The sequence below is a fragment of the Lutra lutra genome, chromosome 1, assembly GCF_902655055.1.
Source record: "Lutra lutra chromosome 1, mLutLut1.2, whole genome shotgun sequence".
In the NCBI taxonomy this organism is placed as follows: domain Eukaryota; kingdom Metazoa; phylum Chordata; class Mammalia; order Carnivora; family Mustelidae; genus Lutra; species Lutra lutra.
The window spans coordinates 110,064,715-110,090,355 of record NC_062278.1 but is presented as its reverse complement, the minus strand read 5'-3'; the positions used below and the strand labels follow the sequence as shown (position 1 = coordinate 110,090,355).

The following is a 25,641-nucleotide window of genomic DNA, read 5'->3' as shown; positions in this document are numbered from 1 at the left end:
AGCCAGAATTTATTTGCACTTGACTCCAAAGATCCCATGCTTTCAAAACCTCCCACACTGAGGAGTGAGAAAGTGGGAAGAAGCCCTGGGGTCCTTTGGCCTGGTGGGAAGTACCATGTGGGAGTCTGAGGTCTCATCCTTAAGTATAAAGGTCAGGTAGAAAGCCCTTAGAGGGTGATGTTGGATCCGGTTCTCAAGGATGGGTATGATTGGCTGATGGGAAATGATAGAAGAGAAAGTTTATGGCTGGGAGAAAAGCTTGGTCAAAGACCTAAATGAAAGAAAGTTCAGAGCGTATTAGAGAAGCCTCCCAGTTTTACCAGAATAGGGAATACATATAGAGGCTTGATGTGAAATCCATGATAATATATGCCGCATCTGAGCTAGTCTGCTTATCTCACAAGGGAAATAGCTTCCATACACAAAAGAAAGATAAGAACTAGATGGTGGTAAATGCTTGATGTCACTAAATGGTGGACTGTTGCACAGGTTGTGGACAACACCTCTTTGAGATTACAGAAATGCCATAGAGAGGAAATTCAGTTGGGTTGGCCTCTCGCTGGCTGCCATTGCCCATAATGTCTCCATCTGACTGCTCTGCAGTTAAGAACGGCTGTTCAGAAGCTGAGCCTCCGTTCCCAACACTCAAGAATGAAAGAATCCTGTAGTCATCTCAGTATGTCCAGCACTTCCCAAGTGCTAAGTAGAAATCAAGGAACCAGGAACTACACAACTTCTGCCTTCTTATTTCTTAAGACCCAAGAAGTCAGAGCTGGAAATGATGTTGGTGATCCACACATTAGACTCTTCCTTTTACAAACTGAGGGCCAGAGAAGTAAAGGGACTTGCCCTCAGGCACACCCAGTTAGTACCAGAGGCCAACCGCCATATTCCGGAAGAGCACACACCTCATTCAGTGATTCCTTACCAAGAACCTATATATGTAAGAACCCACCTGAGCTAGGGCATGGTGGGCTCAGATAAGAAAGGCACGGTTTCTACTATCGGTACTTGAATCAAAGTGGAAGTTCCAGCATTCCTGGTTTTTTCCCTGAAACGTGAGAATGGAGGTGAGACTTTTTTTTTTAAAGATTTTTTATTTATTTGACAAAGAGAGAGAGATCACAAGTAGGCAGAGAGGCAGGCAGAAAGAGAGGGGAAGCAGGCTCCCTGCTGAGCAGAGAGCCCGATGTGGGGCTCGATCCCAGGACCCTGAGATCATGACCTGAGCTGAAGGCAGAGGCTTTAACCCACTGAGCCACCCAGGCACCCCTGGAGGTGAGACATTTTAACCACAAGGAAGCAATTTCTATTTCCTATTCTGTTTTGGACTTGCTAAGTCCAAGGCAGCATACAACTCTTTTCATGGAGGGGATCTACTCTCATATGGCTGGAGGAGGGAGAAAGAGTCTCTTTCTTCAACATTACCCCTGATGTCTCCCCCAAATGCCAAACCAGCCTTGTAGAAGACCGTAATGTACATCAATAAAGGGGCAAACAAAAGCAAATGTGAATGTAGCTTTTTTTAATCAAAAGTCTTAAGTGCGTATTTAAAAATATGCACTAAATTTTAAGTTTTTACATTTAATACTCAAGATTCTAGAGAAAGCATCCCTCAGTGGCTTAAAAAATCACATAGCCCCTTTAGTTTTTTCAAAACCCACATGGGGGCCACTAAAAAGTCAGGAGATCTCTGAATGGCACAAATGCAGAGGAGAAATGGTCTGCCTCCCGGGTACCAGGCTGGCACTGGGGAGGTGACGCCCACACCCTGCAGACTCCGTTGTGCGGAAATGAAAGGGCCACATGGTGGCGCTATAACCCAAGCAGAAATGTTATTTCAACCTTCACCTGGGTCATTTTGCTTCTAACCCCACATCCACGAAAATAGTATCTGAGAAAACAAAACCAGATGATTGAGTTAATAAAGGGATTTTCAGGTAAAATGACAGCTCTGTAGGGTAGATGAAGAAGCCGTGCTGAAGACTGCTGTGATTTCCCTTCTGTCCATAAAGGAAAACCCTAGAATGTGTAGGTAGGGGGAGGGATGAAAGGAGCATAGATAGACTCAGGCCAGCAAGACCAAGTTATGAAATCAGTCGCTTGTTATTTTATAGTCTTGGACTATTTATATAACTTCTCCAGGGCCCTCTTTCTTCATTTCTGGGATAGGCATAAATCTACCTCCTTACAAACACTCTACTTACTTTGTGTTCCCCAGTATCTAACACGGAGAGATACTTTTATTAAGTTTTAATTCACGATGTGCTAAGCACTGGATTAGGAGCTTGACTTACGTTTTTTCACTTGATTCTTACAGACATCCTCTGGATGTTTATCAAGTGAATGGATCAATCAGTCTTTCCCTAAATCATTTAATCAATCAGTAAATCTGTTAACTAAAGTGGAAACCATTAAACAAAAAGCTATAATTCTATAAAACTCAGATCTTTAAAGAAGCAGTGTTTTGAGACAGTAAGAAGAAAAATGCTTAGCCCTTCCCCGGGGAGGGGACCGGCATTCGGAAGAGCAGATGGCACTTCCTGGAGACCATGAGGAGCCCAGTCTGGGCACAGGAACGAATCTGGCTGCCGTGACCAGCCCAAACCAGAGGTGTGCAGAAGTAGGAACTGGGTGTGAGCCCAGCACGCTGTCTCTATGTCGGTGCCCCCCACCTGATTCCAGTAGTTCTTACTCCCTTAAGACCAGCCCAAGGATGTTAGTCTTTTGATGGAGCCCAGGACAAAAGTTCAGGGACAGCATACACGGAGGCATGTTCCTGAAGCCACAGCCTCCCATGAGGCTGTGCTCCCAGAGCTAGAAGTTGGAAGATCTAATGGCACTTAGCAATATGGTTTTTAAGACACTGAGGGCTGCTTTCTTCAGAATTTTGAATATCAGATGTAAAAAATTATATATAATTTAGTGCCTGTGTAAAAATAAATGCATTAGACTTTTTGATTAATAGAAGTTACGTTCACATTTGCTTTTGTTTGCCCCTTTACCATTGTAAATTACGGTCTTTTAGGAGGCTGGTTTAGCATTTGGGGGAGACATTAGGCATAACGTTGAAGATACAGTTTCTCTCTCTCCATCCTGCAGCCATAGGAGAGTGGATTCCCCTCTCATATGTGGTTGTATGAGGCTTGGCTTCATTCGTGGTTAAGGTTGAATTTGCTTCTGGGCCAAGTCAGGAGGAAGTGGTTTAACCCTCTCTCTATCTCTCTTTACTATTTTATCTGTGTACAGAAAGTTGAAAGAAGTGTATTGTTTTTGCTAAATGACTTTTTCCTGATTACAAAACTGGTACAATCTCACTGTAGAAGATTTGGAAAACATGTTTTTTTGGAAAAAACGGTAAGGAGAAATTAGAGATTAAAATACATCTGTGGTACTGCTAACAGTAGCTAACCTCTGTTAACAGTTCAATGACGTTTCTTCCCATCTTAGATCTTGTGTAAAACTGAGATTATAATACATCATCAAATTTGCATTCACTTAGCATTATATTATGAGCACATTCCAATGCCATTAGATAATCTTCTTAGTATCTTTTTGATGGTCCATTAACAATAAATCCAACTAACCTTTGGAAAATTTTTGCGACCTTCAGGATATTTCCAGTTTTTCACTTTTTTTAAACAGTGCTGGATTAAACACGTGGAAGAGCACAAAAATGTTCATTTGACTTTCAAAAATTATTTTTTGAGGGGGTGCCTGGGAGGCTCAGTTGGTTAAGCAGTCAGCTCTTGATTTCGGCTCAAGTCATGATCTCAGGGTCCTGGGATCAAGCTCCACTTTGGGCTTTCTGCTCAGGAGTCTGCTTCTCCCTCTCCCTCTATCCCTGACCCCCCCCCCCTTCAAATAAATAAATCAATTTTTTAAAAAATTATTTCTTTAGGATAAAACCCAAGAAGCAGAATTTGTAAGTCAAAAGCTATAAACATTTAAAGGATGATGATGGACAGATGGATAGATAGACAGACAGACGATGGATAAGGAATTTGTTCTGACTTACCCTTCTGCCAGCCACATAGGAGAGGTCTTCTTTTATTCCCACTCAGATGTTCCTGATTTTTAATATTTGCTAATTCTAGAAATAAAGTATTTTGTCTTGATTTGCTCTTCTTTTGAAAGAGTCCCTAAAACAGTTAAACAACTCTCTTGTATTCCACATATGAGAAGAGTCTTTTTGGAAAAAAAGAGAAACGTCCAGGAGCCACCCCTCACCAGCCTGCTCAGCATCTCCCTTGCTTGTACCCCTGCAGGGCTCCAAGGGGGACGGGAGGCACGCCTGGACCATGAAGCACTTCAAGAAGCCCACCTACTGCAACTTCTGCCACATCATGCTGATGGGCGTTCGGAAGCAAGGCCTCTGCTGCATCTGTGAGTCAGCTTCCTTCAAACCCCTTGCCCCGGGAATGGCCCTGCTCTGCACATACCTGAGCCATTCTTTGGGACAGTCTAGGGATTGCTACTTCTAGCTTGAAGGACCCCACAGCGGGGAATAAAGCAAGAGCTCTCTGTCCTCTTTTTGCGTTACCCATGTGAAATGGACAACCACTGTCCTGTCATTGGAATTCTGCCAAGGGCCACTGAGCCCTGGGGGGGGGGGAATGATTCACATTCACATATCATTTTGAAACATCTCACACTCATTTTAGTTGGGTTTTGCTAGCGAATGTTTATTTTGCTGAAGCTGGGGTGTTTCTTAATAAATAAGATAAAACTACTGTATAAATGCAACGGAAATTAAAACTCTGTTGTTTCTCTTTATGATCCATTTAGTAAAGTGAGAAAGGAGAGGAGGAAAGAAAGCTCAGTGAGAAAGGAGGGAAGGAGACCAGACAGGAGAACCGGAGAAAGATGGAAGGGGAGGAAGGAGAAGGGGTGATGTAGGAAGGAGAGTGGAGATAGGGAGCAGGGGGAGAGGAGGAGAGGCTACAGCACACAAAGGCTTTATAGGGCCCAGGGGCTGTGGCACAGAGTCCCACCAGCTACCTTACCACAGAGGCAGCAAACACTCCGCCAGGACCCACCAGGCCCTGGTAAGCTGCAGCTGCAAGAGAGCCCCTGGGTGCAGGTCAGGCCGCTGAATGTTTATCCAAGCCTGCACACATGAGCTAGTCAGCAAGTGACATGGCCACAGAAGTCACCTGAACAGGGCTGGGCCCCAGGTCTACCAAGAGCAAGCACCAGTGGGAGAGTGAAGGGGCCCCCCGTCCCTCCAGCACCCAGTCACGTCCAGCCCTCACACACATTCCTCTTATAGAAGAACCAAGTCTCATTCCTGGTAGGTTCAAGGCCTGTGGGCCTTCCTGTTTGCATAGTAAGTAGAAGTGGTAACAACACAATAATAATTTATGGAAGAGCTATTCTGACACACACAATGCTATACAAACTATGTCATCTGATGCTGTAAAAGCCTTGCAAAGAGAAAGAGAGCCCATTTTATCCCAATTTTATAGAAAACACTGAATTTCAGAGACAGGAAGAAAGTTACCCATGATCATGTGTGCTGTGACCAATGGCAGAGCCAGAGTTCGGGCCCAGGCCTGCCTAATTCCAAAGTGAGGAACACCCCTGGTCTTTCCATTTCCTCCCCAGAATGCATGGCATTGGTTGTACTGAGCAGGTTACACTTCCCTTAAGTGGAACGTGGTTTTTTGGGGATGTTTTCTTCCTGCATTCATGCTCTGCAGAGGCAGTGTGGTTGGGTAGACGGTACAGAAACATGTCTGGGAGAGAACTATGGACTCTCCTCCCACTGAGCAACTGGAGGCAGTTTCAAATTTCCATTTGGAAAGCCAGTGCCCATAGGTCCCCTGCCTCTGACCGGTCACCCAGAGGGAGGCACAGAACTCGGTTGGAGTGGAGGTGGTGGGAAGACGGCTGGACCTTCCTAGGTAGCCACTCACAAGCACTTTCTTTCTTTCTATCTTTCTTTTTTTTTCTTTTTTCCAGACTGCAAGTACACTGTCCATGAACGCTGTGTCTCCAAAAACATTCCTGGATGTGTCAAAACATACTCAAAAACCAAAAGGGGTGGTGAGGTTAGTGATCTCTCTTGCCTTGTTCTACTGCATGCTGCATCCCAGGCAACATTCCATTACCACAGACTCCTGGGCGGGAAGCTTTCTCGGGTCCCTGCTCTGCCTCGGGGACAACCCTTAAATCATCCTGTTCATCCATCAACCCATCAGCATCTCTCCGGTGCCCACCATGTGCCAAGCACTGTGCTACGGGGTCCCCAGTTTACAAGATGGTCCCCAGCTTGTGCTGTCTTGTGGGAGAGTCACAGACATATAAGCAAAATATAAGCAAGTGAGATGTAGGATAACAGTAGGGCTGTGTGGGACAGACAGTGGAGACACCAGGGAGGAGGCTGGGGAAGGTTCCACAGAAGAAATGGCATTTGAGTTGTGCCTTGAGCCCAAATTGGGAGGACTTCACAAGGCATCAGGGAGGACAAGGCACCCCAGACCGAAGAAGCCTTGAGTGCAAGGCATGGAGACGTGGCCTAGTCTAGGATCTGTACTTAGTCTGGTGGGACTGGGACAGAGGATGCTTAAAGGGAAGTGACAGGAGATGTCCTCCAGAAGTGGTAGGTCTGGCCTGGGGAAGTTCTGGCGAGGCCAGCTGAGGCATCAGAAAGGCATCTCCTGCACAGCGAAGAGGCCTCTGCAGAGTTGTAACCCCCTGAAGAGACACGAAGAGATGATTGGGTTTGCGAATTAGGTTAACTGCTCTGACCATGAGGCAGGAGAGAGATCAGAGGGGGGAACAGAGCTTCTCTGACAGTTCAGGCAAGAGGCAGTGCCACACCAAGGGCCTGCCTCGGGGGGAAGGGGGTCCTGTACTCACCATGCTTAATACACTCACATTGACAACAGCAAACGTGACAGTGGCAGTGTCTGTGTTGAGGGTCCCCCGGCCATGCTGTTGCATATTTTGGTTGTCTCCTGGCTGAGGTAGAGGAGAGGAGGGGAGAGTTGGAGACATAATCTGGAGGTAGCACTAGGACTTGGTGATGGGGACGTAGTGGATGGGAGTGAGGAAGAGGTTAGGAATGGCTCCCAGGTTTTGAACTTGGCCATTGGGTGGTGCCATTCACAGAGTCTGGAAATAGGCTCTCCTTAAAATGAGCAGGGGAGGGGCACTCTTGAGTCCATTCAACCTGAGTGAGGAAATGATTAGTGGCAGGGAGTGGCATCTAGCACTCCACAGGACTCCTGAGGTAGAAGGGTGATCCAGGACACGCGTGCATGCCTCATGAGACGCTGCATGGTCTCTTGTCTACGCCTGCACCATGCCCATACACACCTCTTTTCATGTCCATACCTTTCACCAGGACCACCACATACTTCCTGGGCTCAGGCCCTAAGCCTACATCTGGCCATTTGCACACATGCCACAGAGGGAGGCCGCTCATGGGCCAGCAGAACACATTCTCAACCTTCTGAGTCTTCAGGGGTAACCCAGGTCCTTCGCCATCTCTTCTGATCCCAGAAGAGGATGGAGAAGGCAACACGGTGGTGGGACACAGCCATGGACTTGGAGTCAGAAGACCTGGCCATGAGTCCCTACTTGGCCACTTACTAGCCTGGGAACCTACGACCGGTCACTTAACCTCTTTGAGGCCTCATGTTTTTTCTCTGCAAAATGAAGATAACCAGAATCACAGAGCAAATTCAGTGCAACCACATAGGTGACAAATTGATCAGCAAACAGGTTATTTTATACCAGTGGGGATGTGCAGCAGAAGGTGAGAAGCTACAAAATAAACATGTCACCTCTTCCAGAGCAACAATTTCACCGAAAACCTTTAAGGGAGAGGACATGGTAACTTAATTGATAAGTAACTTTAATAAAGCTTTTACTTAATACACATATGGATGGAATCATGCAAATATTCCATGTGGTTTTTTTTTTAATTTTTTTTTTTTTTAATTTGTCAGGGAGAAACAGAGTGAACATAAGCAGGGGGAGAGGCAGGCAGAGGGAGAAGCAGGCTCTCCACTGAGCAGGGAGCCCAAGGCAGGGCTCAGTTCCAGGACCCTGGGATCATGACCTGAGCTGAAGGCAGACGCTTAACCGACTGAGCCACCCAGGCATCTGTCCATGTGTTTTTAATATCGTGTCTGTAGTTGGCGCTTCAGGCTGTGCCCTCACATCCCTGTAGAGGCCATATCCTCTCTATTCTGCTGTTTAGAGTGGCTCTAGCAGAAAATCTTGAGAAGTTCTGTAGAAATCCTGGACAGAGCTAACTGAGGGTTTAGGCTCCCAGAGGGTGGTATCATGGGGCACTTCGGCTTCACTTGCATACACACACGTACTCGGACTTTCCCACCTGCTTCCCAAGTTCCTAGGTGGTGCTGGTGGCATTTCCAGGGCAGGGAACAGATATAAGCAGCTCTCTAGGAAACAGATACACAAACTGCTGGCTGCTGACCCACACTAACGTCTTTGAACTTTTTCCTCTAACTTCCTTCTAGAGGGTTTCTCAACCTTAGCTGCACATTATCAAGCATGGTACTTTAAAATAAACTAATAACGAGTCCTGTCTTCGGAGACTCTGATTTATCTGATCTGGAGTGAGGGCTGGGCATTAGGACTTCTTGAAGCTCCTAGGCAGTTCTAATGGGCTGAGTGCCACTGGTCAATAGAAGACGGGAGCGTGAAGGGAGTTATCCCTCAGCAGGTACGTCTCAAGGCCCAGAGCTGTGCCAGAGAGCCTCTTCCACATAAGCTCTCTTTAACCCCTCCCAGAAAAGCCAGCGGGGGGACTTATGCCAGTTTCTCTGGGTGAGGGACCTGAGACTCAGGGAGGTCCAGGAACTGGCCCAAGGTCACCCCGCTGCAAAGTGGAAGGTCAGTGACTCCAGCCTGCTCCATCCGCGGCCCGGCCCTCTAGCGCTTGCCTGCATCGCGCTGCCTTCCAGGAGAGGGCGCACACAAGCACACCACTCCATAGGGAGTTCTGCAAGGCCGGTGGACTGCCAGACAAGATGCCGCTCAGAGCCTTGCCGGCCGGCCGGGGTTAATGAGTTATTCAAAGTGCAGCCCAAGTGGTTTTTCCTCGACTTTGATTGGCACAGTTGCAGTTAGGGAGGGACCGAGTCTATGCACTTCGGCAAAGCAGCCCCGTGTCCACCAAGTAAAGTCCACTGAACAGACAGCACCCCGTCTGCCCTCCCCAGCCCTGTGCTCCTCTCAGACCCTTCTCCTCAGGCCCCGGGCTCAGGGATGTGGCCCTGCAGCCTTCCCTGGCATCCTTCCCTTCCCTCCTGCAGGTGATGCAGCACGCGTGGGTGGAAGGGAACTCTTCCGTCAAGTGTGACCGGTGCCACAAAAGTATCAAGTGCTACCAGAGCGTCACCGCGCGGCACTGCGTGTGGTGTCGGATGACGGTGGGTCGGCGCGCAGGGTGGCCCTATTTCTTTTCTGTGTGTTTTTGCTCAAGCTGCAGCCAGGGAGCAGTGGATGTCCTGCCAGAGGGCATGAGCGGAGCTAGGAGAGCAAGACCAGGAGGAAAGAGCCCCCCTCCAGGCTCTGAGTCTAACAGTGTCTCCAGGGCTTCTCCAGGCTGCCTGGAGAGAGGGCGACCCCAGAACCAGGGAGCGAGAGCTGCTGAAGAAGAAGGGCTGGTCCACTGCCTATGTGGCCAGGGAGCTGTGAGCAGCCACCAGACCATTAGCTGTCTCACCTGGGTGTCGTCCTGGGCCGGGGGCACAGGGTAGGAGTGGAAATAGACACGAGAGCCCCTGTTCCTCAAGGCATCGGATGAAGGCACACCCCTTACAGCAGCCCCACTCCACAGCAGAGGTCTATGTCCCCTTGGGACACCTGACGCTGCCCGCCCTGCCTGCATGGAAACTCTGTGTCATGTCTTGTCCCCCTGACCAGGTGTCAGCCTCAGAAAGGATGTGTGCACATCAGGCTGTAGATGTCTTAAAATGCACAGGTTGAGTCTAGGGTTTTATTTCCAGCCTCTCGCGAGTTTATTCAACAAGCTCTCCTTCCTTACAGAGTCTCAGAGCGTAGGTCCAAGAGGGTTTCTGGAATCCACAGGGCCATGCCACACCGAAGGGTCCCAGCCTGCCCATGACCGTTTCACTCCAGCAGTCGTGGACGGCACTCAGTCTCCTTTCTCTCTGCCTGCAGCCAATATGACACCCCTGACTACATCACGCTACACACACACACACACACAGCTATCCTGCCAAAGCTGGCAGTGCATAAGGATTTGGGGGAGTATTGCATTGCTGGCTCCCTGGCAAGTCTCTGAAGGCTCACACCTGACCCTGACCCCGGTTAGTCTCACTCACTTGCTTCTTCATTCTTCCCTCCAGTTTCACCGCAAATGTGAATTATCAACATTGTGTGATGGTGGGGAACTCAGAGACCATATTTTGCTGCCCACTTCAATATGCCCTGTGACCCGGGTAAGTGCTGCCCCACCAGGCCTCTGGGCTCTCTGGGTTCACGGTTCAGATGCAGGTGGCATTCAGACAGCCACCTCCCTCTGAGAGCTTCCCACAACAACTAGGTTTTGTGTTTACATGTTTGAAAGCGCAGGACGGCACTCATCAGCTTGTGAGAGAAAACTCCCCTGATTGGGACTCACTGCTGGCCTTCTAGAATGCTCCCAAATGACCCTTGGAGAAAGCACATACATTCTAAGCACTTTGCCAGCCCAGCAAGCTGCGGGAATTTCTGTCCCCACCTGCGTGCGGCTAGGCCTCCCTTGTCCCTGTCAGCCTGTCTCTTTTGTCTAAACATGAATCTCTCCCTGCCTTGAGGACGCCCTCTTAGGCATCCCAACCCTGTTTGGAGATGAAAGCAGGAAAATTGATGTCCCTTTAGGTCCATCTGAAATTTTCTGTCTCTTGTGTTGGATATTCCTCTTTTGGACCAAACGCCGAACACCTTGACGATCCCTTCTGTCTTCAGGATGTTGCCAGGTTCTTCTGGTCCCTCTCATCTCACCCCTGACTTGACCAGCTACTCCTTTTTCATGGGGGAAAAAAAAAAAAGGAAGGAACAGCACCCCTTTGGAAAACCCGTTGGCAGTACCTAGTAGGTTGGAAAAACACTAACTCTGTGACCCAGCATGTCCTCCGGGGTATCTGTCTGAGAAATACAAGCGCTTGTTTCACCAAAAGCCTGCAGAATGTCCGTATTGATCTTGTTCGTAACGATCCAAAGCTAGAGACCAGCTAAGTGACCGCTGACCGCAGGGGTCTGAGGCGTACCCGTGTAATGGAATACCTCATTGCAGTGGGAGAGAGCCATGCTTAGCTGCAAAAGCACGGGCAGTCTCAAAGATACATGCTCAATGGAAGAGACTAGACTAAAAAAAAAAGACATGCCCTGTGATTCCATTTATGAAGTTCCAAAGCCAGGAGTCAATGCTTGAAGAGACCGTAGTGACAAGGGCATATATGTATATAGAAAAGCTGGGGATGGAGATTTGAGGATTTTAACACGTGCGAAATAAACATCAATAAAAAATAATCAACATTGAAGAAAACAAACAAAACTAAAAGAAATGACTTAGACAGTATCCCATCGTTTAGATAGTGCTGAGCGGAGAAGCCAGGTCTAAGACAAGGCTTTCCGGAGCTCGAGCTTCTAAATCAACAAAGATTTCTGTCAGTTTCAGTGTTTCTTCTCCCCAGGTCTGTTCCAGTGTCTCCAAGTTAAAGGCACAGCAAAGAATGACAGAGGCCTGGGGATTTCTAGAGAGACCATAGGGGAGCATGTCCTTTTTTTTTTTTTTTTTTTTTTTAGGTTCAAGCCTTATTTTGATAAACTCCTCCCTATTCTCTACTGGTTTTGCAGTCTCTTTGTATTAACTGTTTGGTTTTTTTCTGATCTCTTTTTTTTTAACTAGGGCATTAAAAAAAAAATACATGTTTGTCTTTCTCGTCACAGGACAGGCAAGGTGGGAAGTCTGATGGCAGTGTGCCAGCCAAGACTGAACTTGTGACGCAGGTACTTCAGCGAGCCCCAAGTCCGGTCTCTCGTTCTAAGTGTGTCCAAGGCTGCCTGCGGGGAGGACAGGGTTTGGATTCTAGAGAAATCTCAACATTTGCTTTCTCATCTGATTAATTACATAAATACATCACATAGGAGGGACACTTTATTTCCAGCTTCTGGGATTATCTTTGACCACCACACTGTTGGCAAGTGGTGAAAAGGGAGGTTGGCTGATTCCACTGCTGGTCATATTAACTTTATCACCTCTTTAGGAACAAGTTTTGTAAAACTTATTGAAAACATACAATGGGTTTTCCAAAACTGTCAAGCTGTTTCTAGAATGTGATCTCCCAAAACAAAGTTCACCAGATCCAAAAGTTCCTCTTCATCCTTAAATGTATACTTAAGAATATATACTTAAGAATTTTTTTAAAAGATCTTATTTATTTGAGAGAGAGACAAAGCACAAGCAGGGGGAGGGGCAGAGGAAGTTGGAGAGAGACAAACAGATGCCCACCAAGCAAGGAGCCTGATGCGGGGCTCCACTCGAGACCCGATCCCAGGACCCTGAGTTCATGATCAGAGCCAAAGTCGAACTCTTAACAGATTAAGCCACCCAGGCGCCCCTTAAGAACTCATTTTTTACTTGGGTTCACCAAGTAAGAGTATTAGAAAAGGAAATGGAAAACTAGGGTTTCCTCCTCTGTCTCTGAGCCTCGTGTTTTCTTGTTTGGAAAAGGGCATTGCTGTCCCTACACTGCCCACCTCCCAGAGATGCTCTAAGATTAAATGAGAACATGAAGATTAGTATGTCTTGAAAATTAAAACATAAGCAATAATGATGGAGAAACCATAGTAAAATGGCATAGCTCTAGACAAGTAGAAAGTCAGGTGGAACAGACAGACACACACACACACACACACACACACACACAGAAGGTGGACCGTATACCAGCTGTTTTTACAGCTCGCAACTGTCTGGTTATCCTGCATCTGTTTGATTGGGTGTGTCCATGCTGTACAGATGATTAAACATTTTGAATATCATCCCCGGAGGTAAGGAATTACTCCTTAGGCTCCAAGATGCTTCTGGGTGTCACACAGACAGTCACTCTGGGCAGATGAGAAAATTCTTAAACATTCATAAAGAATGCCGGCGTCCATTTCAAACAACACAGTGCTGTGCTTGCTGAAATTTCAGCTTGCGATCTGAAAAGGTAGGCCTCACGCATCTCCATATCAGTCTGTCCCTCCACTGCATCCACCGGTATTTATTAAGTCCCCACTCCCTGGTCTGGTGTCATGGGGTGCTTGGTAGGAGGGTTACACACACACCCGCCCTGCTCCTAAGGCATTTAAAATCCAAATGATATTTTGAGACATTTGCCTAAGAACACATGAAACAAAACCCACATGAATGGACAGCAAAGGGAACCCAGAAGATATTCTGTGTTTCAAGTGCAGTGGTCTTAGCTGCAGTCATAGAGGAAAGCTTCATAGAGGATATAGCTCTTGAGTTAGACCCTAAGAATGCGAAGTTCTTTTTAAGAGATTGCAAAAAAGGAAGAGGGCTCTTCAGAGCATCAGGGAGGAGAAGAAACCAGTGTGAGCAGACCCCCAGGGTGGGAAGGCAGGGGACACACTGACTGGAGAGTCAGAGCCAGCCTTGATTGGGACTGCCACTGAAGTCTTTAGCATTTAAGAGGCAACAGATCGGGACTGTGTTAAAATGTCATGGATACCACATCAGGAGATTGGGATTTTTATCTTCTGGGCAATAAGATGTCACTAAAGGTTTCTGAGTGGAAGTGGCATGACTGATGTCCTGGGAAGGAACTGTATACAGGCCTTACCTGAGGTGGGAAAGACCCGAGCAGTGTGGGTACCATGGTGACTGCCAGAGATAAAGGGACGTTTGAGGAATTAATTGTCAGGATGGGGTCTTCCCTAGATGACTGGCAGAATGATAATAGTATGTTTAAGGGAAACAGTGAGCCAGGAGAGAGTTCCAGTTTTGTGGGGACTGAAGATAGGTCAGGTTTGGGCGTGCGAGTTTGCAATGATGGTGAGATGTTTGGTTAAAGTATCCATTGGACAGTGAGAAATGTGAAACCAGAGCTCAAGGGAAAGACGAGGGCTGGAAATGTGGATGTGGAAGGTGCTAGTGGAAGTGATGGTTAACTTCATGAGTGTTATTTGGTTGGTGTGTATGGCCAGAAGACCATAACTTCTAAAATTATACTCAGTTGTATCCCTCACAAAGTGTAATCTTGTGCTTATAGCAGATGCCTGGCTGACTCAGTGGGTGGGGCGTGTGACTCTTGATCTCAGGGGCTGTGATTTAAGCCCCACGTTGGGCATCGAGCTTCCTCAAAAAAATGCGAGCACAAAAAAATGGATTAAAAAATATATCTTTAATCTTGTGCCTATAGACACAATACCACACCATTGTTGAAAGATTTGAAGCTATGGTGCCATTGCTGCATCTCTGATCCCAGCCTCAAACTCACCGTTAACACTGCGTAGGTCCACTTACGTCAAAGAGACTTAGCTGCTTAACCCTTCAGGAAATTCAGCCAGGGAACAAAGACCTACCTCCCGACTCCCTGTCCTCTGTGCCGGGAACTGCTTCCCATCCACCTTTTCTGGAAGCCATCTTAGCGTCAACTCTCCTCTCCTTCGTCGTCTTGGCTGAAAAAGAACTAATTTCTTTTTCTTTTATCTTTGAAGTATAAGATCATTCCCACCCCGGGTACCCACCCCCTGCTGGTCTTGGTGAACCCCAAGAGTGGAGGGAGACAAGGAGAAAGGTATGTTCTCTTCTTTTTCAAAATGAGAGGCTGAGACAAGTTCACTCAGGTTTTTTTCTTCCTCTTAAGAGGGTAGACTGCAAAGACAGGCAGTTGTGTGTTCCCATCCCAGCCCGACCCCCGACCGCTTTATGACCTGGTTTAGCTAACTGCTTAACATCCCTATGGTCTGGTTTCCTCCACTCCTCTCATAGCTCTGTGGTGAGGATTAAAGCAGACACATCCTTAGCCTAGGGCCCATCGAATGAACCATTATTATGGCTCCCAAGTTCCAACCAGCTTCGGAGAGGAAGATTTCCTTCCCAGCCTCACAGGCCCTTCCTTGATTAAGAGGAGTGGCAAGACTTGCCTGATTGGGACCTTCTGGCCTGTCCAACTCCTGAGAAAGCAGGGCACGACCTCCTCAGGGAAGGAAATGCCCAGTCTCCTGGAAGCACTGAGGGAATGGGAGGAGAGAGAGAAACTGGATGAACCAGCTCTGCGTCCCCATGCTGTTCAGCTCAGGGTCATGGACAGATGAGGCAGTGATCGGGAACACAGGTTTACAAACATAATAAGCAGGGTTAAAGCAAGAACTATGAGAACCTCTCCCCTCCCACCCACCATCGTCCAAGGGGCAGGACACGCCTCCTGAACTGACCTGATTAGTCCCAAGTTGGAACCTTGACACCAAGCCTTGAGGTGGTCACTGCCCCTGGCTTCCCCTGCTCAGCCCCACTTCCTGCATTTCCTCCTGATCCCAGGTTCTAGTGGGCTTTCCAGAGAGGGTTCCTTGTTACTTTTGTGTAGTCCACAAAGAGCAGAATTGCATGACCTAGAACATATGGAACTTTTGGGAGAAGGACAGAGCTTTAGGAGAATAGAAGTTTTATCCATCTGCAAGGGAGGATAGTCCTGGGGTTGAATGCTACAGACTTGGATGGTGGGGAGGCCTTGAGTCAGGGCGTGGGGGTGTGAATGGTACAGCTGGACCTGGGACTTCAGGGTCTGCTGGGCCTTATGCTGTCTTCTCCCCTCTTGGGTTTAAATGCACCCAGATTCCCGCCACCGGTGGGCTCCAGAGGTGTTTGCCCTACTGTGACTTCTCACAATGACATTCTCCCTCTCTATCTCTCTTTCTGTCCCTCTTTCTTTCTTTTTTGTTTTTTCCATAGAATTCTTCGGAAATTCCACTATCTGCTCAACCCCAAACAAGTTTTCAACCTGGACAATGGGGGGCCTACCCCAGGGTATGGAGAAACGATTGTTACTTATCTCTCCTCCTCCCCCTTTCATCTAAAGAAGATACCTTTCTTTGGTCACCCTCCTTGTCTCTCTTTCATCTGTGGACTTATCCTTCCTGCCCTTTTACTCTTTTTTGTCTTCATTTCCTCACCTCTGCTCTTACTTGCTCCTGGGGTTGCTCCTTGGGGCTAGCTCTGGAAAGAGGCCTCCTGTGTACTTCACCCTAGAAAAAGTTGTTGTTTTTGTGAAAGAGAAAAAGCACACATGCCATTCGTTGGAATGACAGGAAGAGCGGGCTAGTAAATTACGTGAACATCTCTGCAAGGCTGTGTTCGCGGTGGCTTCACACTGAGTCATCAGGGAGGAGGAAAGCGTTTTCCTAGCACAGTCAGCAGTTCGGAAATCTGTACAGCTAACAGCTGACTCAGAGTTCTGCGGCATGTGCTGTTGGGGAGGATTTTAGGATCGAGGCAATTGGTTATTCAATGAAATCACTTTTCCCCCCCAGGATTATCCAATTTAGAGGTTGTTAAGCTGCCCCTGGCCCTTCTCCTGCAGGTGACTATTGCCTGTTTCACTGCCCATTAGAGTGGGAGAGTGAGGCAAGGACGCAGGTAGCCCCTTGCAGCCGTTCGCCTCCCATCCCCCACCCCCACCCCCATCTGGTAGGAGGGGCTGGGCCCCGTGGTACACTAATGTGATGGCTGTGGGTCCCTGTAATCAGAGGCAGCTTCAGCTTTGGGCCTGGAAGGCTCCCAGCCTGGGCTTCTTACCAGACAGAGCTGGTGCGCTAGGGACATCTGCTGGCCAGCCTGAGCCTATCTGTGTCCAGGCCGGCTTTTCAGATCCGTGCACCCTGGGCTGAGCTTCCCAGCACAAGGCTCCTTGGCCCAGCCTCCCAACCTGCATTCCCAGGCTCAGTCCAGCAAGACCCTCAGTGGGTGGGGGCAGGGGATGGGGTGCAGGAGGGACTCTAAAAAGGCACTATGTCCCAGTCTTTTGTTGTTTGACACAGAGCTGTTATTTATATGGCTATGATGGTGCCAGACTCAGTTAAAAGGAGAAAGAAATGTGAGTGTAAGTCCAGGTTTTACGTGTAAAACCGATTTCTAAACAGAGCCCGCCGATGCTCTGGGTGTGTCCTAGTCACCATGATCGTAATCACTCCCCCATCGTGACCTGTGACTGGAAGGCAATCTGCAAGCCGCTTTACCAGCCCCCTCTCTTTCAGGGCTGGTAAATTGTTTCTGCCCCATTTGGCAGCTTGTTGAAGCCAATGGACCTCTTCTCAGAATTTTTCTTAATCTGCGTAAAGTGAAATATACAGGATCCCCAGGGAAACGAACTATACTGAAAGACAGTTATCAAAATATTAAAAACAAAAGTATTGGGATACGGGAATATATGTGATTTACTAACACATTCTTGGTAAGATGCAGGGGCAGATCTAGTAACGACTGTTAATTAAAGCAGTGATGAGCATAAGTGGTAGTAGGGGCAGCTGCCAGAACTGTAGTAGGACATGAAAATACCTGTGAACTTGACTTCTAATAACGTCATCGGTATTGTTCATACCCCTGTGATTTGTTGCCCACTTCCGTAATTGGAGAGGCTAAATCTCAGGCCTTATGCAAGGTAAGAATGTACCATTTTCTCCTCCCAAGTTCACGGCCATCTGGATTCTATCTACAGATGCCTTAGAGCTTTGTGAGCCCCCGGTGAAGAGCCGTGGTGCTCCTTCCGCTTCGGTCCGGACCCACAGGACAGTGGGATGGAGATCCAGCTAGTTCACTACATCTGAATTAAAGGAGAGCTTGGGAGGACAGAGCAGGAAGGAGAGCCAGAGAGGAGTGGGAACGTTGGGGGTTGGTTGTATTGGTGCCCAGAGAAGTAAACGGTGGCCTTCTCTGTACAAATAGCAGCAGATCTAGAAAAACCATTTTCTTTTGTGTTGAATGTTGAGTCAAATTCTCCTTCTGCAAGGAAGGCTCCCCAGGATTCTCCCCTATACTTCCGCAGCCCTGAAGTTCTGGTCTCAGAACACTAAGTGATCCCCTCCACCCCAAAAGGAGTCAGGGCTGTAACTTACTCCCAGGGAACAGGGGAGACGCTGACTTAAGCAATGTCAAATGTCAGCCACAGCCTAGTAAATAAGACCATTTTGGCCTTTTACTTCTCAGGTTGAACTTTTTCCGTGATACTCCAGACTTCCGTGTTCTGGCCTGCGGAGGAGATGGGACAGTTGGCTGGATTTTGGATTGCATTGGTAAGAATGGACTGGGAGGGGCTTTAGCGTTTATTAATAGTAAGTATATTGAAAGTCAGAGGCAGGCAATCAACAGGAGAGAGAAATGGAGCCATGTCTTGTTCATCCTTATTTCCACTCTTGGAGTGCTGCCTAACTACATATCTGCTTAGGGAGGAAAGGAGAAATGGAAGGGTGCCCACAGGTACAGGTGTGACTGTTTAGTTGCCGGCCTCACCCCATGAACATTTCTGATGGCCGGGGTTTGGGCAGTGGCAGGACAGGACCCTTTGGGGACCTGTGGGGGAGAGAGGGCAGGACTAGGACTCTGGCCAGAACCAGGGGAATGGGTAAAGGCCAGAGAATTAAGCATAGGTGCTTCCATAGCCTGAGGCAAATCACCTTGAGACGAGCACCTGAACCTGAGTCCAGAAAGCAGACCTAGAAAGCGCAGATCAGTACAAGCAAAGAAAGGTCACGCTGTTCTGTGTCCAGTATGCTTAGATCAGAAGGGTAATGGGGAGGGCTGAGGCTGGGAATCAGGAGGCCTGGGTTTCAGTCCAGCTCTGTCTGGATCTGCAGGTCCTTGGAGGGTCCTTGGACATCTCATCCCCCGTAAATAATGAAGACTAACTCTGGAATTGTCTGCCATTCCTCCCACACATACTGCATGGACACCTCCATGCGCCGAGCTCTCCTCCAGGCACTGGAGATGCAGTAGTGAACAAACCACATAGAAATCCCTCTCTCCTGGAGCTTCCTTTCTAGAGGGAGGAGACAGGCAGTCACCAAAAAAGTGATGGAAACATGTAGCATGTCAGAAGGTAATACAAACATAGCAGGGAAGGGGCAAGGTAGGTAGGGTTGGGGGTGGTCTCCAGTCAAAGACCCAGTGTTTGGGGAAGACCTCACAGAACAGATGACATTTGCGTGGAGACCTGGAAGAGAGGTGAGTCATGAGGATACTTGAGGAAAGAGCAGTTCCAACAGAAGGGACAGCGTATACAAAGGCCCTGAGATAGGATCAGGCCAGGTGGCTGAAGGCAGCAGGTGGGCTGCAGAACGTGCTCAGAGCAGGGTGCGTGAGGCGAGAGTGCCAGAGGATGAAGCAGAGATGGCATGGGGCCAAGTCACTAGGATGTAAGGGACAGTAGACAGACTATGACTTTCATACAGGAAAGGTCCCAAGACGCTTCATGGTTTGGAGCAGAGGAAAGACACAACAGATCATGAGAAAAGGGCAGCAGCAGGGAGACCCATCAGGAGGCTCCTGCAGGAATCCGAGTGACAGGTGACCAAGGCCTAGACAACAGGAGACACAGAGGAGGTGGTGAGGAGGAGTCAGCTTCTGGATGCTGTTTGAAGGTGGAAGCAACAGGATGAGAGAAAAAGAGGCATCAGGGATGGGCATGGGTAGACCCTGACCAGGGCAGGGAAAGCTGCCCCTGTGGGGGTCGTAGGCAGCCCACCGGGAGGGGACCACACCCAGCACACCTGCCACCCTCTGCTCCCCACAGGAGCTCCAGTTTCCATGGACACAGCCTTGCCAAGCAGCCACCCACACTCTCCTGTCACCTCCAGCTTCGGAGTTGTTTGTGGGGGGTGGGGGTGAGGGAGGCATCCTCTGGGAGCCCAGGGAAGAAAAGCTGATCGGCAGAGGCTGGGTGGCTGCTGTCCTGGGAGCTGCTCACATGGTTCCCTCTCCGTCACAAAGGAGAATGTCGGCCTTGGTGGTTTTATAAAATTCACCTGCCAAGAAGACCGGAGAAAGGACATGCCCACAACCGAAAGAATAAAGGTCACACAACAGGTTGGCGGCCTGACAACAGAAAGCAGTGGTGAAAGGAATAACCACATCATGTTCGTTCATTCATTCCAGAATATTAAAGCCCTTATTCAGTGCCTTCAGCCGCCCCCACTTTGGTCCCGGTGCCGATCTGCTTATGCTCTACAACCAGAGCAGTCTTTCCTGAATGTCAGCGGGTTCATGATATATGTAAAGCACATCAGTGGCCTCCCATCATTCTTAGGAGAAAAACAAAAGCCTCTTAAATCACTTACAAGGTCCTGGTGCTCTAATCGCTGCCTACCCTTCTGACCCTACTTCATACCTTCATTCCTCTCCCTCTAAACTCCAGCCACCCTGTCCGTCTCTTAGACCTTTGAAGACCCCAGTCTCCCTTCTACCACAGGGCCTTTGCACAAGCAGTTCCTCCTGTTGGATATGCTCCCTGGCCATTCCTTGGTCAATTTCTACTTCAGATCTCAGCCATAGTGTGGCTTCTTCAGAGGAGGCTTCCCTGACACCCAGCCTCCGTCACCTTAATATATGATTGTACTTCTTCCCTTTCCAGTATGAATTTGGAATTATGCACCATTTATATGAAGACTTTATTAATATCTGTCTCTCCTTCTCAGTTGTAAGCACCATGAGAGCCTGTGTCATGGCACTTTGACCCACTATGAGAGCCACAGGACCTAACACAGCACTGGGCACATAGTAGGCACTCAGTAAATGTGTGCAGAGATACTGTGATGAATGAGACATAGTTCCCCTAGGGGGGTTACAGTACATTCAGAGAATAGACAGGTAGTCAATTATAAGAAACACTCTGGAGACGGGGAGGAATCATGTACCTGAACTCAGGCATCGCCAGAGGAATAGTGAGAAGAGATTGCTGAGAGATCTATTAAGGAAACAGCACATGGAAACTGCTGTGTGAATGGAGGCAGGGTAAGGAAGAGGGACAAACTTAGGATGACATCCGGGTTTCTAGCCTCAACACCATGAAGATGGGTCACCTGTTGAGATGGGGACCACAGAAGGAGCAGACAGAAGGCAAAGGGAGCAGCAGGCAGAAAGGCAGGGAAGCAAACATGCAGACCACGTGTTCCGGGAGCAATGACAGAGCCCATCGCTTTGTTCTGTCCCCGGTCTTAAACCTCCCCGTGTTGAGCTCAACCCTGGGCCTCGCCTGAGCTCAGCCACCTGCAGCAGGAGCCAGACAACCCCGGGGACCTGTGAGCTCCGCTTTTCCGAGGGCAGCCATAACATTTGGCCCACTTGTTGATTCCCCTGCCCCCCAGGCACACTCCTCAGTCAACCTCCCTCACATCCACAGGCACAGGTGTGTTGCAGCGTCTGTCAGTGGCGCCCCCTGGAGCCCAGGGGCTGCGCGTGCCTGTCCCACCTTCCTCCGTGCGGCCAGGCCAACCTGTTGCGCTGTGTCTTGCAGCTGGTGAAATCAGGCATGTTCGGTCTGCTTTCTCCCCTCACAAGTCACAGGGCAGAGCAGCTTGGGGATTGGGGATTTGCGAGTCTGGGAAGTGCGGGAAGTGACGAATTCATACCCGCGTGCTAAATAACACTTTGAGGTTTTGTTAGACACAATATTATTTTTAAACTTTGAACCTGAATGACAATTAGACGAGACAGCTCCTGTTTCCCAAACGCCCCACCATTCCCTGATTTCTCCGACCCGCCTGTGTTACTCCCTGTGCACCTGCCTAGCCCCTGAAACAAGGAGGAGCCTGGACTTGGGACCACAGAGATCTGGGTTTTATCCTGACCTGGGACTTACTTTCCCCCTCTGAATCTCTCTCCCGTCATCTAGCAGGAGCATGATAATACCCCGCAGAGTTGCTGTGAGGGACAAAGGGAGAAGGTGTTAGCTATGATGACAAATGAATGTGTTTGAGGTGTACACCGTCACCTCAAAGAAAAGAATTTGGATGAGATGTGGAGAAGCAGGTACAGGTTCCAGGGAGAAAGAGGGAGCTCAGTATGAAAGAATCCTTTGGAGTGGTTCCCACGTTATGGACAGAAGAGACGGCTTTAGGAAGCAATGTACTTTCCATCATGGGAACTCTGCAAACAGAGATGCTATGAAAGGGTTCTAAGGCTCAGATCAGGGATAATTAAATAACCCACAGTTTTCGTAACCTGGGCCTATGGTTTTGTCTTCTTCTGCATGGTTGCAGATAAGGCCAACTTCTCGAAGCATCCACCGGTGGCAGTCCTGCCTCTTGGAACAGGAAATGACCTGGCCCGCTGTCTCCGCTGGGGAGGAGGTAAGTCTGCGTGCCAGTGGCACCCCCCTTGGGGACAAGCCCTCCAGTCTCCAGGGGAGCTCGTCAGGGCTAGGCTGAACTTCCCTTTTAAGAATTACATTTCACAGAGTCCTCCCTACCCCCATGACCATTCCCCTGCCCTCCAAGTCTTGCTGAGACCTGTGCTAAGCCCTCAGTCTATTTACTCTGATGCAAAGACTCTCAACCTAGAGCCTGCTCCCCATAACAGAACATAGCTTTAGGGTCATATCTATTTCCCCCCACAGTGCTCGCTCTAGTAGGGGCTCACGCAGGCGTTTTCTGGATAAAATTCCCTCCTCTCCAAGTTACTGGTCTTCTTCTGAATTAGGACTCAGAATACAAACTGAGAAGCTATATGGTCAGCTACTAGGGGCGTCCAGCTCATCAGAGGCCCACATGGCCAGAGGCCCTCATTTCGCAAACCTGCCGGGAGAGGATCTCAATGTGGTGACCAGCTCACGGGACAAGGGGCTAGGAGCTAAGGAGAACTCTGCAAACTGCAACCGCCCCCATGGAGCTGGGAATGCTCCAGAACACAGAGGAGGTCAGGGCAGCACGTGGAAGGGACATAGCAGTCTGGCAGGCAGAACAGGGATGGGCTTCCAGATGGCTGATCGATTCAGCAAGGATTCAAGACCAGCTCAGGCAGCGGTCAGTGTTCAGAGCTGGGTACATGCCTGGTGGCAGGAGCAGAGGAAGCAGGAGCCAGCCCCAGAAGGAAGTTGGCAGGCACAGATGTCCTCAGCCACACACTGAGGCTAGGGAAGAGCCCTCTGTTCAAGAGGAACAAGCAGAATGTGGTCCCATGCTGCGCACTTCTAGGCGGCACAGCTCTGCACCAGGGTCATGCGGGAAGCCCAGCCCGGTGCTTCCAGAGAGCCCCCAGGCCCTCAGCTATGTAGTTGCTACCACTGCTGTCTTGGGAGGCATCCCTGAAGAGCTGACCAAACTAACAACTTGAAAATACTCTTGGGGGTTGCCCTAAAATAAGCAGGACGGTGGGAGTTTCACCTGAAGGAAAAGACTCTTTCTCCCACTAACCTCTCATGATTTGCAATTCTATTGCTGCATAACAAATGATCCTAAATGTAGAGGCTCAAAACATTCATTTGTTAGCTCCCAGTCCTCTGGGTCCGGAGGCCTGGAACAGCGTGACTCAGTTCTCTGCCTCCCAGCCTGAAGTGAGGGTGTTGCACAGGCCATGCTCCTCTCTAGAGTCTCTGAGGGAGAATTTGCTTCAAAGCTCTTTCATGTTGTTGGCAGAATTGAGTCCTTTGTGGCTCAAGGACGGACGTCCCCATTTCCTTGCTGGTTATCAGCTGGGACCACTATCAAATCCTTTAGGCTTCCTTCTTCCTTGATAGATGGATCCCTCCATCTTCAAAGCCAGCAAGAGAGAATCTCCCTCATCCGAAATCCCTCTCAATGAGAGCTTTGAGTCAGTTTCTTAAGGAAAAGCCCAGTCCTTTCTAAGGACTCAACCAACCATCGCTTCTCGGCCTTTTGGCTAAGATCAAGTGTAGTATCTAAGGACTCAACCAATCAGGTCAGATCCACTCAGATAATTTCCCTTGCTTAAAGTCTCCTGTGCCATATAGTATAGCTAATCATGACATGACTGTCCTACCTTATTTATAAGCCCCATGAATTGCAGGATGTATACCCCTGGGTGGAGGGTGGTGGAGGGCTAGGGAGACCATCCTAAAATTCTGCCTACCAAACTGTCCATCTACGACATGACCTAGTCCTGGAACAGACCCTTTGTTCTCCCATGTGCAGCTTCCCAGCCCCCCAGCCCACCAGTTGTCTAGGGCTGGATGTGGCTACACAGGCCTGCCCACCTTTGGCCAGCCCCACCCCTTTGCCTTCCAAATTTCCCCAGCTGCTTTGCCTTCCAAATCTCCCCATCTTCTCTCTGATTACACCGTGTTGTCTTCTCCTTCTCCATGGCTTAGGGAACCTAAGTGTCTCTGGGGCCCCAGACACACTGGGAAGTCTCCTGGTCACAGAAGCCCACAGAGTTCCCTGTCCTGATAGCTACCCGTATGTCAGTAACCACTTAGCCTTTCTGCCCTGGGGTCAGATGTAATGCTGTGCTCCACAGGTTATGAAGGGGGCAGCTTGACAAAAATCCTGAAGGACATCGAGCAGAGCCCCTTGGTGATGCTAGACCGCTGGCATCTGGAAGTCATCCCCAGAGAGGAGGTGGAGAATGGGGACCAAGTCCCGTACAACATCATGAACAACTATTTCTCCATTGGTGTGGTGAGTTGGTCAAGGATTGCCTTTCTGCATGGATGAGAAACGTCTGGGTGGGCAGAAGGTTCTGGTCCCCCATCCTCCCCCTCTAGGTCCCTACTCTTCACCTCTCCCAGCTACCCTAGTCTTGACTCGGGTCCAAGCATCCTTGTGTGTGGCCTGGGTATGTTCATCCAGAATGTACCAACACCCCACCCTAGATTATGGAGGAAATTCCATTCCCTGTAATTGGAACTAACACAAGAAAACTAAAAATCTTTTAAAAACAGGTTTACCCTTTGGAGAATTTGAAACAGTTTAAAAGAAGTAATAACCAAGGGGCAAAGACAGGAGAAGACTCTCATGTGAGCTTCCAGAGTTGAGAATTCGGATCCTTTAAAGAGAACCAGTGGTCCCAGGCTGGCTTAGCTAACTTAGCTGTCAGAATTCCTTCTCTCCTGTTCTCTCCCATCTCAACTGTATTCCCCACACTGTGGGTGCTCATAAACCTCTGGGAGCATCTCCTCCCAGCTGACCCCTCCCTCAGGTGAGCTCCCCGATCCTTCGAGGTGTTTTCCACAGCCTTCTGTGTTCACCCTGCCAGTGTACTCTCTGCATTGGATTGGAGGGATTGGTTTACTGTGCCCATTTCACACATCCCCAACACATACGCATGCATACACACACACCCCCAACACACACCCCTAACAGACCTCTAACACACACACACACACAATATACCCTCCTGCACACACACACACACACACACACACACACACACACACACACCCAGAGCACAAGGACAGCTCCACATTCCTCTTTCTTCCTCCAGCCCCCAGCACATCTAGCACAACTCAGTTTGTTATACCGAACTCAGTTTCTCGTCCAAAGAGGATGGGGTGGACCCTCCCTCCCAAACTGTTAAGGATGAGATCTGGAAGAAAAAAGATCCATCCATTCCATAGATAGAGCTGGGTTTCAGGAGGGGGATGCATCAAAGATACTAGCATTTATTGAGCACCTACTGTGAGCTCTCTACTACTGTAGACC

General features: G+C 48.9%; 1 protein-coding gene and 1 pseudogene across 4 annotated transcripts in view; both read left to right on the top strand.

Annotated features, from left to right (window-relative positions):
* DGKG (diacylglycerol kinase gamma) overlaps nt 1–25,641 on the top strand; it is a 210,833-nt gene that overhangs the window by 78,500 nt on the left and 106,692 nt on the right. For 3 of the 4 annotated variants that reach the window (XM_047732347.1, XM_047732340.1, XM_047732335.1), the window contains exons 10-19: nt 4,269–4,386; nt 5,965–6,053; nt 9,294–9,410; nt 10,353–10,445; nt 11,938–11,997; nt 14,713–14,792; nt 15,947–16,021; nt 18,197–18,282; nt 22,243–22,332; nt 24,458–24,618. In XM_047732347.1, the coding sequence (XP_047588303.1) occupies nt 4,269–4,386; nt 5,965–6,053; nt 9,294–9,410; nt 10,353–10,445; nt 11,938–11,997; nt 14,713–14,792; nt 15,947–16,021; nt 18,197–18,282; nt 22,243–22,332; nt 24,458–24,618 (969 nt within the window). The remainder of the gene's footprint in view (nt 1–4,268; nt 4,387–5,964; nt 6,054–9,293; nt 9,411–10,352; nt 10,446–11,937; nt 11,998–14,712; nt 14,793–15,946; nt 16,022–18,196; nt 18,283–22,242; nt 22,333–24,457; nt 24,619–25,641) is intronic. The other variant, XM_047732341.1, reaches the window with a different exon arrangement.
* Nucleotides 23,841–23,911, top strand: LOC125089321 (uncharacterized; annotated as a pseudogene).